The following is a 19,173-nucleotide window of genomic DNA, read 5'->3' on the forward strand; positions in this document are numbered from 1 at the left end:
CACGGCTGCTGCTGCTCGGTGGTGGCTCGAGCGGTGGGCCGGATCCCGGGGACTCGAGCGGCGCTCCTCGCCCGTGAGTGAAAAGGGGTTGGGGATTGGATGGTGGGGATTTGGTTATTGTCCGTGACGCCACCCACGGTTGTGGTGATATTGGTGACACCACCGCTGCTGTAGACGGGAATCCCGGGAGCGGTGACAGGGAGCAGCTTTGTTGTTAGTTCTCCCCTCCGTGGGTAGGGGGTTGGTTGTCCCGGGGCCCGGTGATGGGGTAGGGATGGATGACAGGCGGGTTACAGGGCCTGGTGAGGTGCAGGGTCGTGGGGGCAGCGCTGTGCCGCACGGCATGGTGGTACTCACTCAGCCAATGATGAGGTCACAGTTCTCGGTAAAACACACGGCTGGATGGACGGGTCCCACAGGCGGCTGCGGTGTTGTTTCTCCCGGCAGGTTGATGGTGACTGCCTTTCCCTGCAACTATGTACGGTAAACGGTTCCAATGGGTTCCCACCGGTAACCCGCTCCCCAGCTTGGATATGGGCTGGAGGAGCCCCTTTTGCCCGCAGGCTCTGGCCCTGGGAACGGTAGCCTTGGCGGTGGTTGTGTTTCCCTCTCACGGTTGGACTGTTGCCTTCTGTCGGGACTTGGCTGCTGGGAAACCCAGGAGGTTCCCTTCGCTTACGGATTTGGCAAATTCACGGCGACTCCTAGCCTTGCCGGGGTCCGTAAGCCCCTGCCAGATGGTGCTGACTTCTCTTTGTGTACCGGTCCGGTACCGCCGGGCCACCGCCCGTCCACGGTCCTTACGGTAAACTCCGATAGGCCACTCCTGCAGACGGTCACCACCGTCTGCCAACCTTGCTGTACCGCCCGGGCCACACACCCGGACGCTGTCAGATAGTTGCTCCACTACCACTTTCCTTCCTCTCTCTTTCACCTCCAAAACTAATCTGCCTCTTTTCCCGCCTCCAGGACTGTGAACTCCTCGGTGGAAGGGGCCAACCGCCTGGCCCACCCCCCTGGTGTGAACATCAGCCCCTGGAGGAAGGCAACAAGGGTTTTGTGTCTGACTTCGGTGTGCCTGACCGGGAGTGTGGGGTGTGGTGGTGTTGTTCTCTGTGGCCCCTGGCTTGTCCAGGGCACCACAAATGCACCTAGGATTTCAATGTGTTGAGCGCCTTTGCTGGCTGCCAGCAGTGTTTTCTCTTGGCTGGTCTCCCTGAGATCAGTGATTGTTTTGTCTTGCCCTGCAGAGATTAGCAGAGATCCAACCACTGGGACCCCGAAAGAACTGGGGTCAAGTAGTGCTCATTACTTTATTCACTTTCTATGGAAGCAATGGTCAGATGTCCATAGAAGTGAATGGAGCAATGGTCAAAGGTGGGGTCCTTGTGGTTAGACACCCAACAATCATACATTTGTATTTATGATATTGTTTGTGGGATAACCACTTTAATTTTTTTTTACTTTGGGAGAATTTGTGCAATGAAAAAATGGTTGTAAAAGTATTCATCCCCTTTAAATCCTTCTTTTATGAGCATGTACGGTGAGCTTAAGCCATTATTTTATTACATGCACAGTCTTGACCTGTCTGCCCATTCACTCAAGCAGTAAATTATATCTCCATTGCGATCTCGCCCACATACGCCCACAATTTACAAGTGTCATTATGCTATGGAGGCGCTATATTACCACAGCTCCATCACATGTGGAGCCACTCCTGATCGCAGAAGCTTCACTGCATGACAAACATCCCCACATCCACACCTACTAAATCCTTGGGCAAACACCATCGGCGGCTCGGATGACGTTCGTGACACTGACTCATCCATCTTGTGCTAGATTTGGTTTATTTTTATGCAAAAAAAAAAAAAATATGGATGAGATTCCCAAAAATTTGGAAAAGAAAATGTTTGCATAAAGTGAAATGCGCATCACAATGTGATATTTTTGGGGCAGTGCCCTTCCTTGGCTCAAGGAAGCCGGCATTTTGAAAAATAAACCCCTGTTCATTATTAGTGCACTTGTCCTCCACATACAGCTTTGTATGGGAAAATAACAAATGGCGGCATTTGGGCATTGGACCATTTCCAATGGCTCCATTTATTTCTATGAGAAACCCACCACCTTAACAGTTAACCTTGGGGGGCTTGAAGCCTTGCCCCTTTAAAGTGACTATACATCTTAAAGGGAACCAACCAGCAGGATTTTCATATATAAAGTAAAGTCAGTGCTATACTGGGGCTAGGATGCTGAATGTAACCATACCTTTTGTTCAGAGATTGAATGTTTTATTTCAGAAGTATGTGCAAGTAAAGTTCCAGCAATGCACTGGTATTTGATTGACAGCTGCAACAGGAAGGGAATATGTGGGTCGGGTCTAGCTATCTGTTCCCACCCATGTTTGTATGCTTGGCCTTCCTCCCCCTTTCGCTGCCAGAATTAACGTTCATTCTGAACAGCCCATAGTGAAGTTCCAGCTGTACTTCTAACTCCCGACCAAAAAATCTATTAAAGGGAACCTGTCACCAGATTTGGGGCCTATAAGCTGCGGTCACCACCAGTGGGCTCTTATATACAGCATGCTAACATGCTGTATATAAGAGCCCAGGCTGCTGTGTAGAACGTACAAATCACTTTATAATACTCACCTACGGGGCAGTACGGAGCAGACTGGTCGGATGGATGTCTCCACTCTCTGGTATCGGCGCCTCCTGTTTCGGCCATCTTTGTCCTCTTTCTTATGAAGCCTGAGTGTATGACGCGTTCTACGTCATGCACATAGGCCAGAATTGAGGTCCTGCGCAGGCGCACAACAATACTTTGATCTGCCCTGCTCAGGGCAGGTCAAAGTGTGCCTGCGCAGAACCTCAATGCCGGCTAGTGTGGATGACGTAGGACGTGTCATGCACCCAGGCTTCAGAAGAAGGAGGACAAAGATGGCTGAAACAGGAGGCGCCGGTACCGAAGAGTGGAGACTTCCATCCAACCAGTCTGCTCCGCCCCGTAGGTGAGTATTATGAAGTGATTTGTATGTTCTACACAGCGGCCTGGGCTCGTATATACAGCATGTTAGAATACTGTATATAAGAGCCCACTGGTGATGGCCGCAGCTTATAGACCCCAAATGTGGTGACAGGTTCCCTTTAAAAGGCCCCTTGTGTCCATTGTAATCATCCAATTAAAGCTTAATTTTTAAATTATGAACACTTTGAATGGCCAAAATATCCTTCCACTTGCCCCAAACTGTGTTGAGCCAATACAGTATAGGAAGAAGTCCAGGCGCTACCGTAATATCATCATCTTATGCTTTTTATTTGCTAGAAATGGTATTCTTCAGATTTAACAAGATGGATGTACGCGTTTCGATTACTCGCCCGATATCACAGTCAACTGTTTTTCTGTATCTTTGCAGCTCCCCACTTGCCAAAGTTCAACTTAGAGACCTGTCGCTCACTAATGGCCTCAATGGATGTATCCTTATGTGTTGTATGTGTAATGCGATGGTTCATTTGTTAAGGCCCGGTTACACGCTACGATTTATCTGACGATCTCGTTAGCGATCTGACACGCCCAGATCGTTGTTACGATTTGCCGAGATCGCACATAGGTCGTTTATTTGCGGTCACACATAACAATCTCACAAACGACGCAACAGCGATCAGTGATATATTGTGTGACCAAGGCGGTCGTGTGGATGTTGTTTGTCGTTGGCAGGGTGTCAAACGTAGCAATATGTCTGCTGCGTTCCAAACGACGAACAATATTTTGAAACTGAACGACGTGTCAACGATTTTCATCCTATTTGCGATCGTTCGGAGTCGCACGTAGGTGTCACACGCAACGACGTCGCTAGCGATGACGGAAATGCGGCACGGAATCAGTGACCCTTGACGACAGATCGTCAGATAAATCGTAACGTGTAATGCGGCCTTTAGGTTTATTTTCCCCCTGTAAAGAACAACGACGACCCTACATCTAGCAAAGATCTAGATATTTGATGATGTCACCCAGTCCTATAAATCTCCCCTCGAGTACAGCAGGTGATATATTGCTAGCCCATGTTGGCCCCCTCCACATCGCGCTCCATCATCTCATTTCTCTCTGTATGTTATGATGATGTGACTCCAGATAGATATCAGCTGTTGGATCCCTGGACTCGGAGCAGTTCTGCATACTTTGGAAGAAAATCACAGCTGGAACGGTGCGTTCATCACTTCATATGTGTGCGCTGCGAGCATTTGCTGTTGGTTACACATATGATGAAATCTACAGTCTGAATATTAAGACCTTGAGCGCACACTGCGTTTTTTTATGCGTTTTTGGTGCAGTTTGTTGCCCAAATCTGTCCTTATGCCTAAAAAGTCAGTGAGGATTTTGAAGTGTTGTGCACACATTGCTTCTTTTTTCCTTGCAGTTTTGGGTGCAGAAAAACCGAACAGAATGTCAGTTGTTGGTGCGTTTTTATTTCCTTCAGTTTTTAGCGCTTTAAGCTAATGATCTCACGAAAACTGCATGCATTTTTTGGTACATTTTGCTGCCACATGGTGCAGTTTTTGGTGCAGAAAACTTCTGCAACAAAAAACTCAGCGTGCGCACATAGCCTTAGGGGTACTTTGCACGCTGCGACATCGCACGCCGATGCTGCGATGCCGAGCGCGATAGTCCCCGTCGCAGCTGCGATATCCTTGTGATAGCTGCCGTTGCGAACATTATCGCTACGGCAGCTTCACATGCACTCACCTGCCGTGCAACGTCCCTTTGGCCGCCGACCCGCCTCCTTATTAAGGGGGCGGGTCGTGCGGCGTCACTGCGACGTCACACAGCAGGTGGCCAATAGGGGCGGAGATGAGCGGGATGTAAACATCCCTCCCACCTCCTTCCTTCCGCATATCCTACGGAAGCCGCGGTGACGCAGGTAGGAGATGTTCCTCGCTCCTGCGACTTCACACACAGCGATGTGTGCTGCCGCAGGAGCGAGGAACAACATCGGACCGTCGCGTCAGCGTAATTATGGATTACGCCGACGCTACACAGATTATATGATAACGACGCTTTTGCGCTCGTTAATTGTATCATCTAGGATTTACACACTACGATATCGCCTGGGATGCCGGATGTGCGTCACTTTCAATTTGACCCCACCGACATCGCACCTGCGATGTCGTAGTGTGCAAAGCCCGCCTTAGGGTTTGGTGCCACTTGCGATTTGCACGGACGAGTGCAATCTGATAAAACATCGGATTGTACTCACACTAGTGCAAAACCATGGGGGCAGTGTCCATCTGCGATTGATTTGTCATGTTATAGCGGCATGCGGAATGAATCGCAGCATGCTGCGTTTGGCAGTGACTCTCGGCTCACACACCCCCTTACAAGTCTATGGGAGCGTGTGAAACATCGCACTGTACTCACATGTCATCCAAGTGCAGTGCGATATACGCAGAGACAGGCAGCGGAGGGAGAAAATGTTTCCTCCCTCTTCTCCACAGCTGTGATCCGATCGCAAGATCGCATCACAGCCACATGACCCTCGGCTGACGCTCACAGCAGAGGGTCATTACCATATTGCTTCCAATGCTCTCACATCAGAAGCTGTACACAAGTGGAACCGAGCCCTTACTGTGACCATTGTAATTACAAAAAAGAACAACTGATACTAGCTCAAACCTTGTGGTTTCACCAATACTAAATAGTTTCTCTAGGTTTTTGTCTGGAATGAATGGGACAAGCTGCAGTACCAGGTACAGACTCCCTTATTCATGAGACACTTTTGCCTGAGCAAACAATGTAGAGGGACACAGTGTAGGTGGACACATCACTCGTAGAAATTCAGGGGCCTATTTGTTGTCCTGGTTGGCAGGAATCTTATCTGAAGACCTAAACTGATCATTAATCAGTCTATCCCGTGATTGGAGTATTAAAGGGGTTGTCCTGAACAGAGATTATATGCTTAATATACACCACAGTTCAAAAATTTGGGGTCACTTAGATATTTCCTTATTTTTGAAAGAAAACCACATTTTTTTTTAAATGAAGCTAACATTAAATTCGACAGAAATACTTGCTATACATTGTCAATGTGGTAAATGACTATTCTAGCTGCAAACGTCTGGTTTTGAATGCATCTACATAGGTGTATAGAGTCTCATTTCCAACAACCACCACTCCAGTGTTGTAATGGTACATTGTGTTTGCTAACTGTGTTAGAAAGCTAATGGATGTTTAGAAATCCCTTGAAAACCCTTGTGCAAGTATGTTAGCACAGCTGAAAATAGTTTTGCTGATTAGAGAAGCTATAAAACTGACCTTTTTTTGAGCTAGTTGAGAATCTGGAGCATTACATTTGTTGGTTCTATTAAACTCTAAAATGACCAGAAAAAGAGAACTTTCATGTGAAACTCGACAGTCTATTCTTGTTCTGAGAAATGAAGGATACTCCATGTGAGAAATTGCCAAGAAACTGAAGATTTCCTACAACGGTGTGTACTACTCCCTTCAGAGGAGAGCACAAACAGGCTCTAACCAGAGTAGAAAGAGAAGTGGGAGGCCGCGCTGCACAACTGAGCAACAAGACAAGCACATTAGAGTCTATAGTGTGAGAAATCAAAGATTTCTCACAGGTCCTCAACTGGCAGCTTCATTACATAGTACCCGCAAAACGCCAGTGTCATCATCTACAGTGAAGAGGTGACTCCGGGATGTCGGCCTTCAGGGCAGAGTGACAAAGAAAAAGCCATATCTGAGACTGGCTAATAAAAGGAAAAGATTAATATGGGCAAAAGAACACAGACATTGGACAGAGGAAGATTGGAAAAAAGTGTTATGGACAGACGCATCAAAGTTTAAGGTGTCTGGATCACACAGAAGAACATTTGTGAGACGCAGAACAACCGAAAAAATGCTGGAAGAGCGCCTGACGCCATCTGTCAAGCATGGTGGAGGTAACGTGATGGTCTGGGATTGCTTTGGTGCTGGTAAAGTGGGAGATTTGTAGAAGGTAATAGGAATTTTGAATAAGGAAGGCTATCACTCCATTTTGCAATGCCATACCCTGTGGACAGCTCTTGATCTGAGCCAATTTCATCCTACAATAGGACAATGACCCAAAGCCACCTCCAAATTATGCATGAACTATTTAGGGAAGACGTCGGCAGCTGGTATCTATCTGTAATGGAGTGGCGGGCCCAGTCACCAGACCTCAACCCTATAGAGCGGTTGTGGGAGCAGCTTGACCGTATGGTGCAAAAAGTGCCCATCAAGCCAATCCAACTTGTGAGGGGGGGGGAGCATGGGGGAAATATCTCCAGATTACCTCCGCAAATAACAGCTAGAATGCCAAAGGTCTGCAAAGCTGGTATTGCTGCAGAGGAGCATTCTGTGCCAAAAGCAAAGTCTGAAGGAGAAAATTATTATTTCAAGTAAAAATCATTATTTCTCACCTCGTCAATAATACAAAATTGTCTGGGTGACCCCAAACTTTTGAACTGTAGTGTAGGTCATCAATATCGGATTGGTAAGGCACCAGATCCTGGCACCCTCACTGATAGGTTGATAACTGGTACTGCTACGGTATCAACAGGAAAAGAGCTGGTGTACCCTAAAATCGACACTACAGAGCTGTGTAAAAATGTATGAAGTTGCAAATTTTGTGCGCAATTGCAAGTTGTGCAACCACTATGCAACATTTCAAGCAGTTGATGCCAGAAACATTGCGGGAACTGCTTGATGAATCGTACTCCGTTTTTATTTACTCCCATGCTGCCTTAGATTAGCCTCTTCATTGAAATAGAAAGTTAGCTCTTTAGAGGTCTCCCCACTTCTGCTCCTCTTTCACAAAATTCAGTCTCAGGGTTCGTTTCCACTGGCGTATAGCTTCCGATGCGAGAGTGTAGCACCCCACAGGGCCTGGGGTAATACTCGTTGCCAGGTCGGTGAAGGGTAAGGGGGATGTCACGGGTGACCTGCCCGGTTTCGTAACCCTGATGTGTCCACGGAAGGGATGGATGGATGAGGGGATGGAGAGGAACGATGAGGGTAGTAGTGGATGAGGGTGAGGAGGATTGTCTCGTAATGCCACCTGCGGTACGCGGCCAGTGACTAGCCGCCGCTGCTGTCGCTGTCCTCCAGGGGCGGATGGTTGTAGCAGCAAGGATGGTTGGTGCCACAAGAGCATCGGAAGCGATATGTTAATGACCCTCTGCTGCGATCATCAGCCGAGGGTCATGCGACTGTGATCTGATCTTGCAATCAGATCACATCTGCGGAGGAGAGGGAGGGCGCACTTTCTCCCCATCTCCTCCACTGCCTGTCTCTGCATATATCGCACTGCAGTCGGATGACATCCGAGTGCAGTGCGATGTTTCATACTCTCCAAAGACTTGCATGGGGGTGTGGGAGCCGAGACTCGCTGCCAAACGCAGCATGCTGCAATTTATTCCGCATGCCAATATGTCAAGAAAAATCAGTCGCAGGTGGACACTGTCCCCATGGTTTTGCACTAGCCTGAGAGCAAGCCGATGTTTTATCTAATTGCACTCGTCCATGCAAAACACCCAGAGAGAAATGGAAACTGCAGCTTCATCCCCCTCCTCCTTATGTGTGCCAAAGTTTTACTGTAGATTTATTTTTTGGTGACCGTGGAACTGCAGGCTGCACAAAGGTGAGGAAGACGTCACGCAGTCCTAATATGATAGCAATCATTTTTTATGTATGTGCATGTACTGCTGATCGTGGCTTAAATAGCAACAGTCAGGCAATTCATCTGCCCAATAAACTGCTTGCACATTGAATTGCAGCCTGGTTAGACGATTGCAGCCATATTATTCTCTGACATTTTCTGGTGTTTCAGAGAAGATCTACTTTGAAGATGTCATTGCCACTGCGGGTGATTGCTAGGTCTCTCGTGTGTACATAGGGAGAGACCTGTCAATCACCTGTAGGATGAACATGCTCTATATCATATATAACATCAGATCCTGCCTGCTGGAGGCATCTACTGTACAGGAATGATAATTATCTGCTTTTTCTGCAGTATATATTTGCTAATTTGCACAAAGACAAGACTGACCGAATCTCCGGTGATCAGCTCGTAGCGGCTCTCCAGTCAGCAGGTAACAGCATGACCTACATAGACTTGCTCAGTATGCAAGGTTTGCAGCACCTCTTATTGAGCACACAGCCAAGTGAATACACACCACTCACAAAAAGTTCGGGATATTAGGCTTTTGGGTGAAATTTATGTAAAAGGTAAAAAGTTCATGCTACATTGATATTTTATCATGAAATTCGGGGATTTAGGTATATGCATGAAATGGTGATTTCCTCATCTCAAACAATTTATCGAAACAAAAGCCAACAACACTGGTGGGTACACCCCTCCACCCCCAAAATGTCGTGTCTCAGTAACTTGTCATGTGGCCTTGAGCATCAATTACAGCTGACAATGAGGCCTCCTGCTGGTCACAAGTGGAGTTACTGTCTGCGGAGGCCAGCGTCCCTCTCTTCTTGAAGGGCAACTTTCAGGTCATTGACTCTCTACACGGCGACTCAGCTGATTCCATAGGTTCTCTATGGGATTCAGGTCAGGAGAAAGTGCAGCCACTCCATTTGAGGTTCCCCAGTCTCCAGCAGCCGTTCCCTAATGATGAGAAATCGAAGAGCTGGAGCATTTTCGTCCATGAAGGTGAAATTAGGTCTGTGTAGTTCATGCAGAGGCACAATGACTGGATTATGTTATTTCAGAAGTAGGGGCTGTCACTGTACAATCACACAGTGTAGGGCCGTCCTGTACTGACTAGACACACCGGCCCACACTATAACACCACCACCACCAAAGGCTCATCTGGTGACAGCAGTGGCTGATCCATAGCATTCTCCATAATATCTCCAACATTGTTGGTGGCCATCTTTTCTGCTCAGCATGCATCGACTTTCAACAGTGAACAGCACTGAGGCCACTGGTCTCTCGTTCAGCGCAGATGACGCCTGTGTCTGGTGGTGCAAACAGGTACCTTGGAGGTCATCTAGAACGCAGCCCACGCTGATATAAACTGTTACAAATGGTCTGACGTGACCTTAAATTTGCCTGTAGTTGTGTGGCATTTATCATCCGGTTCCAAAGGGCATTATTCACAATTAAGCTGTCATAAGTGTGGGATGTAACCGGAGGGTGTCCACTATTCTGTCTTTCTGTGACTCTTCCAGTCTCTCCGTGTCTCTGTACAACCTGCTGGTGACACTCTGAGCTCAGTGGCCACTTCCGTCTGAGAACCTCCTGCTTGAAGCCTCACAATGGCACGGTAATGCTGATCAATTGTTAGTTGTCATCTTGGTCTCATGATGTCAAAATGTGAGCAGCGTCCTGTTTAATACAAATTGTAATTGAATCCCGAAATATATTGGGTGATTCGTGGATCAAACACCAGTTGTGAATTTTTCCATTAAGCTCCTTGTTAGAGAATGGCAAAATGTCCTGAAACACTAAACAGTTGGACATGAGCATCCAGAAGATTAGAGAAGGTCACAGTAACTTCACCTGAAAAGGTTAGAGGGCATTTTAAGATCATCCTGAAATTTCACCCGAAAGCCAAATATCCCTAACTTTTATCTATATTTTGTGAATCTGAAATCTTTAATAAAGCAGCATTATAGGATGGGGAATCCTGCATACTGACCGAATCCTAACCTGCCAACAACATAAGGTCTTGCCTATAAAATATTTTCCCCAAGATGAAAAAAAATCCTAAATTTATTTATCCTTAATTTGTCATTGCATAAAAAGTTGTAAACTCCAATATATGGTTCTTCTGACAACCAAGGTGACCACCGCTGTATTCGTGCAGGGGTTGCAGTCAGGAGGCCCAAAAGATCCCTTGATCCCTTTAGCTACGAAAACCCAAAATTATTAACTAGCTGTTATAGTTGACTTCTCTGTTGAAGATTTTGCATTGGGTCAAGGAACTTCAAGTTATTCTGTTGTGTGCTGTCCACTCTACTAGAGGGGATTCGAAGTGTGGACCCTCCTCCTATAAAATAGGACAATATGGAAGCTGCTTTTTGTGGGGACACCCCTAATAAATTGGCAGATTGGCAGTATTATAAAGATTTGCTATTATCACTCACTGTATAGAAATCGTGGCACATAGGGCTGTAAGTTGTAACAAATTGGGAAACACGCCCACTTGGCTAAAAAGACTAAATTCACAAACAAGGAATAGGGGACCGCATCTAATTTATGACAAGCGTGAGGGGCCTCTTAAAATGTCCTTAAATGTACTGGATACCTCCAGTAATCAGAGCTGATCTGTAGAGGAACCTGGCAGCAAGTGATCAATTTCCCTTCAGCATGTCAGCAGGGGATATTAAGCATTACATCATTGCTGTGATGATGGGAGCCCCGGTGAAATAAGGCACCAAACCACTAGGTGTCGCCAGGCACACTAGTGGAGTGGATCTGCCGGGTTTGTATACTAAACACACCTAGTGATGGGGAGTTAAACAGCCAGGGGTCAAAAGCCAGGAGATAACGTAAATGACAAAAGGAGCGAGCAGAGCCGGAGTCAGGGGACGAGCCGGGGTCGCTAAATAGAGAGGTTACGCAAGTACAAGGGAGCGAGCAGAGACGGAGTCAGGGGACGAGCCGTGGTCGGTAATCAAAGAGGTCACGTAAATACAAGGGAGCGAGCAGAGTCAGAGTCAGGGGGCGAGCTGGGGTCAGTAAACAGAGAGGTCACGTAAGTACAAGGGAGCGAGCAGAGTCGGAGTCAGGGGATGAGGTGGGGTTGGTAAACAGAAAGGTCATGTAAGTACAAGGGAGCGAGCAGAGCCGGAGTCAGTGGGCGAGCTGGGATCGGTAAACAGAGGTCACGTAAGTACAAGGGAGCGAGCAGAGACGGAATCAGGGGGGCAAGCTGGGGTCAGTAAACAGAAAGGTCATGTAAGTACAAGGGAGCGAGCAGAGCCGGAGTCGGGGCGAGCTGGGGTCAGTAAACAGAAAGGTCATGTAAGTACAAGGGAGCGAGCAAAGCCGGAGTCAGGGGAAGAGCTGGGGTCAGTAAACAGAGGTCACGTAAGTACAAGGGAGCGAGCAGAGCCGCAGTCAGGGGAAGAGCTGGGCTCAGTAAACAGAGGTCACGTAAGTACAAGGGAGCGAGCAGAGCCGGAGTCAGGGGAAGAGCTGGGGTCAGTAAACAGAGAGGTCACGTAAGTACAAGGGAGCGAGCAGAGTCGGAGTCAGGGAATGAGCCAAGGTCAAGGAATCAAGTCAGTAGGTAAGGAGACGGTAAGGGAACAGCGGAACATGGTAGCGGGACAAGATCAGGACAGACACTTACGGGAAACAGAGACGTACACTACAAAACAGTAACTATCACTGGCGGTGTTCCAGGTGAAATAGGTCCAAGATAAAGTGGAGCAAATACCCGGAACAAGGCTCCAAAGAACAGACCCCCTCCAACACCACACAGGACTCAACCAGGAACTGGGGAAAAATATGAGACCCAGCATAGGCTCTGCAGGAGAGCAGAGCACCGCTGAGCAGAAGCATGACAATTGCTAAATGAAATAAATGGGCTGTCCATGTAATGAGTAAGGGACAAACGTAGCCTTTCTCTGCTATGGCTATTAGATGAGGGTCCTTTAAAGGGGAACTCCATCTGTTAAGGCAGAATTGTCAAAGTTTCTAAAAACATGTTGTTCTATGAGGCAAATCTTTTGTATTCTGATATTTAGCACTTCACCCATTAGTGATGTTCTTGCAGTTTGTTATAATGTTGTAAATCAGCAGAAAGTGTCCATCCCAGAACTTGCTGATTAAGGCTTAGGCAACATGGGAAGATGCTGATGTGGGCACTCACATGATCGCACACATACAAGCAAATTTACTTGTTGACCCAAATAAAGGGTCATATGATTCAGTTATGTTCCACTCCTACCCCCCACCCGGGAATCCTCTACCTTTTCCCTTCTCTTCCTCTTTTTACGTGGCCTCTGCAATTTTATAGGCACCAGTACACGTAGACTTCACTTTTTCCAACTTGGCAAAGATCTCCGCTTGGCTTCATACGTGGCTTCTATGTATTGGTGCCAATAAAGTTACATTATTACATGCTGGCAAGGCCCTTTTCATTTGGGCGAGTGTCTGTATGTTTAACCACGTAGTTTTTGTTACTTTTGGACAAAGGAAAGGGCAGCTCTCGGTTATTTCCGGTAGTCCGACAACGAATTTAGGTTGTGCATGTTTGGCTCCACTCCATTGAAGATGAGGCAGCGGAGCCATGTTCTCAGAGTCACTGGGAGTCTGAACGGTCGGACATCCAGCGATCATCCGATGGGTAGCTTGTTATCTTGGGGATAACCCTTTAAATGATTGGTCATTCTCACTGAAATCTATTCTCCCCCAGCTACAGAGCTAAAGCCTGGAGATGTTGAATGGATCGTGTTCCCTGCCTCTGCTTTTATTGTCTCTTGTACTGAAGTTCGTCAATGCCGGGGTTGATTTTTTTTTTTTGTTTTTTTTTGATCGGCCACTCCATTCAACTTTTTTGGTTGCAACCTTGTAGGCAGGCTAAAATGGAGACATACGGCCCCAATTCTAGTTATTGGTCGAGTGTCATGGGTGACACAGTCATGTGGTTTCTGGCCATAGAAGGTCACAGTGTATGGCTGCGCAGAATGCTCCCTGACTTTCCATTGTTCCTGCTGTCAGTATTCATTGGTATAGGTAGCTTTCCTGCTGGATTCATGTCTTTCCCTATTGGACTCAGCAGGCGCTCGACTCCCACCCAGCTGTTGATTGTCAGTATTCCCTTGGTGTTTAAATACCCCTTCCTTCCTTTGGTCTGGTGCTGGTGATATTTTCACTTACTTCAAGCCGAGGTTACAAGCAAGTGGCTTGTACTCCTCTGTGGTATCGTTGCTGAAAGCTCTGCTGAACTCCTACCTGAGTCATCTAATGATAAGTAGTTCATGATTTCCCCCCTGTGTGTCTCCCTTGTGTCTTCTATAGGTGTTTAGTAGGGTTAACAAGAGCTGATCCCATCTGTTCCGTATTTAGGGTCTGGTGTTAGGAATATCTAGGGTCCGGTATCCGGTTTGGCGGCGCATAGGAACCTATCTAGGGTGGTAAGGGACCCCACGGACCAGCAGTAGGGTCAGGTATCCAGCTCGGCGCATACGTGCGGAACCTATCTAGGGTAGTGAGGGACCCCATGGAACAGAAGTAAGGTCAGGTATCCGGTTTGGTGCATAGGTGCGGAACCTATCTAGGGTGGTGAGGGACCCCAGGGACCAGCAGTAGGTTTGGTCAGGGGTCACAATCTTCCTTCTCCCTAGACGCAGGGTTTCCCTTCCCTTCCCTTTCGCCTTGCGCTTGGTAGTTCCCTCACTGATTTCACAGTTGGACCCAAGGTTGAACATATCTTTGGTACAACCAATGCAAGTTGCACAGGGGCCCAAGAGGTAAGGGGGCCCATTTCCACCTATCAAACAAGTGGAATTTGTGCATTATGATGAGCTATTTAACTTCCATGGGCCCTGTCACAAACCACCGGGGGGGTCACTCAGAAATCCCCCGCGCTGGCTACCAGTACGTCACAATCGGGGGGTAACAAGTGGGGGTCACCCCTCCTTTATACCTCCCGACCGACAGACAGAGCACGTGACGCGCTCTCTAGCGCCCCTCTTATAGTCAGGCCAATTATGGAATTGCCCGACCATAAGCAAGGAGGCCGCTATACTACTTATGCCGATTATTGAAGGGTCCCCGGTGAGAGTAAGGTATATATTCCCCCGACCTCCGCGGGCGGAATATATAAAATCTCCCCGAATCTCACTGGCCTCCCCACAATAATCCTTGGCACAATTCGCTGCCACCAACCAATTTACGGTAACTATTAGCCGAACACACAGACGTGGGATTCAAGATCGAGATAACAGAACAGCCCAAGATTAATTATATAATTTAATCAGCCTAAAGCACACTAGAAACTACAATATATACAATAGGGAATCTACAGAATATACATATGTCAGAGTACAGTTACAATCAAAGCATGGGTTACAAACAGGCATACACAGTTCCAGCAGTTACCTTGTTGCGTCTGGCCACAGGGGGGCGCTGTACCCAGGTTTCTAGGATCCTTCCCACAGATGTTTCCTACACGTGCCCCCAGCGAAAGAACACTGGAAAATGGCCGAAGTAGGGTTATCAACCTGGGCAATCCAGGTCCCCTCCTACCTTAGTGACCTCACAGGGAGCACTGCTCCACCCCTGGCTGGAGTTATGGACAAAATCCACAACATGGAATATGGCCATAACTTGGCCTGGGAGCGTCGTAGGCGGACGCCAATGCTCTCATTGTGACAGTTATGAATTTAGCTACAGAACGAGGGGACTCATGACCTGTCTGCCAGTTCCCCATTGGCTGATATCATGCCTGGGGCATTTCCCAATGTCCTGCTCCCATAAAAAGGGTGTGCCGGCATCGTCCGCATGCGGAGACACCATTTTTATGGTTGCCATATTTATCGGAAATATGGCTTGCGAGATATGAACCATTTTTTACTGGAGTCGTTCTGTCTGCTAGTTCCATAGCCTTGCTAATGAGATACAACTCTTGTTACAGGGTGACGGCAGGGAGTCATCCTGTGTCCATTGTTCCCACACCACCTCATCTCCATATCACAGGACATGGCCATGGAGGTGTAAGTGGAACACTGAGAACAAGAAGGGAGGGGGCACTGCCAGGGAGTGATGAGGGATTATGACTGGAGTCATAATTCATCTTCATATCCCGGGATTTGCCTCACACCTCCCCCCTTTTGAGGGCGCTAGGGGGCAGCACACTCCGGTGTTCCCCCGTGCGCCCGTCCGCGACCTCTCCTTGTCGGGACAGCCCGTCTGCGTTACCGTGGTCACGGCCCCTTTTGTGGCGAATGGTGAAGTTGTATTGCTGGAGCGCAAGGCTCCATCGCAACAATCGCCCATTCGTCCCAGAGACGGTGTGCAACCAGCTGAGGGGATTGTGGTCCGTCTCCACGATGAAGTGGCGCCCGTATAGATAGGGTTGCAGACGCTGCAGGGCCCACACTATGGCCAGGCACTCCTTCTCCATCGTGGAATAGGCAACTTCCCTTGGTAACAGCTTCCTGCTCAGGTACAAGACTGGGTGCTCTTGGCTCGCAGAGTCCACCTGGCTGAGCACCGCACCGAGGCCGAAGTCACTGGCGTCGGTCTGTACTACAAACGGCCGCGTGAAGTCGGCTGCCTGTAGCACGGGCGGGCTGGACAGGGCGTCCTTTAGGGCCCGGAAGGCTGTCTCGCAGTCCATTGTCCAATCGACTGCAGAGGGCAGCTTCTTCTTGGTGAGGTCCGTCAAGGGCTTTGCCAGGCTACTATAGCATGGAACAAACCTCCTATAGTACCCAGCGGTCCCCAAGAAGGACATCACCTGCTTCTTGGTCCTGGGGGTGGGCCAGGATGCGATGGCTTCCACTTTCTCAGGCTCGGGCTTCAGTGTTCTCCCACCTACCCGGTGACCGAGGTACTGGACCTCGCTCATGGCCAGCTGACACTTTCCCGGCTTGATGGTCAAACCTGCCCGGTGGATCCGCCTGAGCACCTGTGCTAGATGCTCTAGGTGGTCCTCCCAGGTGGGACTGAAGACGGCAATGTCATCCAGGTACGCGGCCGCGTACCCTTCAAGTCCCTTGAGCAGGGTGTTGACCATCCGCTGGAAAGTGGCAGGGGCATTCCTCATCCCGAATGGCATCACCGTGGACTCGTACAGTCCAAATGGGGTAATAAAGGCAGAGCGTTCCCTGGCCTTGCGAGTCAGGGGGATCTGCCAATATCCCCGGCTCAGATCCATGATGGTCAGGTACTGAGCCCCGGCCAACTGATCGAGCAGGTCATCGATGCGTGGCATTGGGTACGCATCGGCGACCGTGACCGCATTGAGCCCCCTGTAGTCCACGCAGAACCGAGTGGTTCGGTCCTTCTTAGGGACGAGGACTACAGGCGAGGCCCAAGCGCTGTTGGATGCCTGGATCACCCCCAGCTTCAGCATCTCGTCAATCTCCTGGCGCATGTGTTGCTGCACCTCCAGGGAGACCCGATATGCTGAACGCCGGATCGGGGGATGATCCCCAGTGTCCACGTGATGGACAGCCAAGTCAGTCCTTCCGGGCTGGTTGGTAAACAACCCCCGGAAGGGGAGGAGGGTGGCCCACAGCTGGGACCGTTGGTCTTCCAAGAGCTGGTGGCCAACCTCCACATCCTCAATGGATCCGCCTGCCCTAACCTGGGCTAGCATATCCAAGAGGGTTTCCGCTTCTCCCTCCTCGGGCAGGTTGCACACGGGGAGCGCACATGCCTCCCGCTCATGATGTGCCTTCATCATGTTCACATGGAAGGGCTTCCGCCTTCCACGGGCAGGGTCCAGGGTGACCAGGTACGTTACAGGGTTGAGCTGCTGGTACACGAGGTATGGGCCTTCCCAGGCTGCCTGAAGCTTGTCCTGTGGTACGGGGACCAGTACCCACACCTTTTGACCCACTTGGTAGGTCCTCTCACAAGCGTTCTGGTCGTACCAACGCTTCTGATCGGCCTGGGCTTGAGCCATATTGTCGTGTACCAGTTGCGTCAAGGCCTGCATTTTGTCCCGGAAGCGCATGACATACTCGATAACCGACACTCCAGGGGTGGCCAAATCCCCTTCCCAAGCCTCTTTCACCAGAGCCAGGGGGCCCCGCACACGTCGCCCGTACAGGAGCTCAAACGGTGAGAATCCTGTTGAGGCCTGTGGAACCTCCCGGTAAGCAAATAACAGGTGTGGGAGATACCGCTCCCAGTCACGCCCATGGGAGTCGACCAACATCTTAAGCATCTGCTTTAAGGTGCCATTGAACCGCTCGCACAGGCCATTAGTCTGTGGATGGTACGGGCTGGCCACCAGATGTCGCACCTGGACTTGCTTACAGAGGGCCTCCATCAGCTGGGACATGAATTGGGTCCCCCGGTCAGTGAGCATTTCCTGGGGAAAACCCACTCGGGAGAAAATCTCCAGCAATGCGGTGGCCACCTTGTCAGCCCGAATGGACGACAAGGCCACTGCTTCTGGGTACCGGGTGGCATAGTCCACTACCGTCAGTATGAAGCGTTTCCCGGAGCTGCTGGGGATGGCCAGCGGGCCGACCAGATCCACAGCCACCCTCCTGAAAGGCTCATCGATGATTGGCAGAGATACCAGTGGGGCTTTGGGGCGTGGCCCCGCCTTCCCCACTCTCTGACAGGTTTCACACGAACGGCAGTAGGCAGCCACATCGGCCCCCATTTTTGGCCAGTAGAAATGCTGGTTTAACCTGGCCTTGGTCTTAGCGATCCCTAGGTGTCCGGCCATCGGAATCTCATGTGCGATCCGCAACAACTCCGTCCGGAACGGATAGGGTACCACCAACTGTCGGTCCCTGGGCCACGCCTCCGGTGAACCCTGCTGGACCGTGGCCCGGTACAGCCGTCCTTGGTCCCAGACCACTCGCTCCGGGTCCGAGTCCGAGGGAGGCTGTGCCGCCTGCTCCTTAAGAGCTTTCAGGCTGTCGTCAGCTTCTAACGCTGCCTGAAACCCCTGACTAGATGTGGCCAGAATCGACGAGACTGTCACATCTTCAGTCAGTACCCCGGGACCTGTGTCCTGGCCTCCACCTGACTCGGCTGCCACTTGGTCAGAAGGGGGAGAGCTATCGGACCTCCGGGAGGCCCCTTGGCTTCCAGCACTCCCACTGCGGGTGACAGCGGCCACAGCCGCTGCGACCGTGGGTCGTGCCTGCTCCTCCTCCGTTCCTGACCAAGTCGCCGGTTCAGGCAGACCTACCTGGCTTCCTGACACCCCGGTTGTGGGGGAACCATGCACCGAGATCTTACCTGGGAGCACTTCCGCTCCTGGACCGGCCCCAATCTCACCTGCCTGTTCCCCTCCTGCAGCAACAGAACCCCGCTGTGAAATCTCTGGGGACCCCACATTTGCTGTGGTAGCCCCCACCCCACACACTGGTCCTCCCCCTGCAGCACCCTGCTCTCTGCTTATCCCTGCAGAGGGCAACAGATCCCAGCTCACAGGCTGGTTACTTGTAGAGGCATTGTCACACCTTTCTCTGACCCCCTCCCCTGTCACAGCT

General features: G+C 49.8%; 1 protein-coding gene across 3 annotated transcripts in view; it reads left to right on the top strand.

The window, feature by feature from the left end:
- The window catches only part of LOC142251014 (calpain-9-like), an 88,241-nt gene that overhangs the window by 49,033 nt on the left and 20,035 nt on the right, over positions 1-19,173 (top strand). For 2 of the 3 annotated variants that reach the window (XM_075323497.1, XM_075323496.1), the window contains exons 16-18: positions 3,413-3,471; positions 4,133-4,201; positions 9,032-9,110. The exons of the other annotated variant lie outside the window; for it this stretch is intronic. In XM_075323497.1, the coding sequence (XP_075179612.1) occupies positions 3,413-3,471; positions 4,133-4,201; positions 9,032-9,110 (207 nt within the window). The remainder of the gene's footprint in view (positions 1-3,412; positions 3,472-4,132; positions 4,202-9,031; positions 9,111-19,173) is intronic. 3 annotated transcript variants of the gene reach the window in all.

The sequence above is a fragment of the Anomaloglossus baeobatrachus genome, chromosome 9 (genome assembly GCF_048569485.1).
Source record: "Anomaloglossus baeobatrachus isolate aAnoBae1 chromosome 9, aAnoBae1.hap1, whole genome shotgun sequence".
Lineage (NCBI taxonomy): Eukaryota > Metazoa > Chordata > Amphibia > Anura > Aromobatidae > Anomaloglossus > Anomaloglossus baeobatrachus.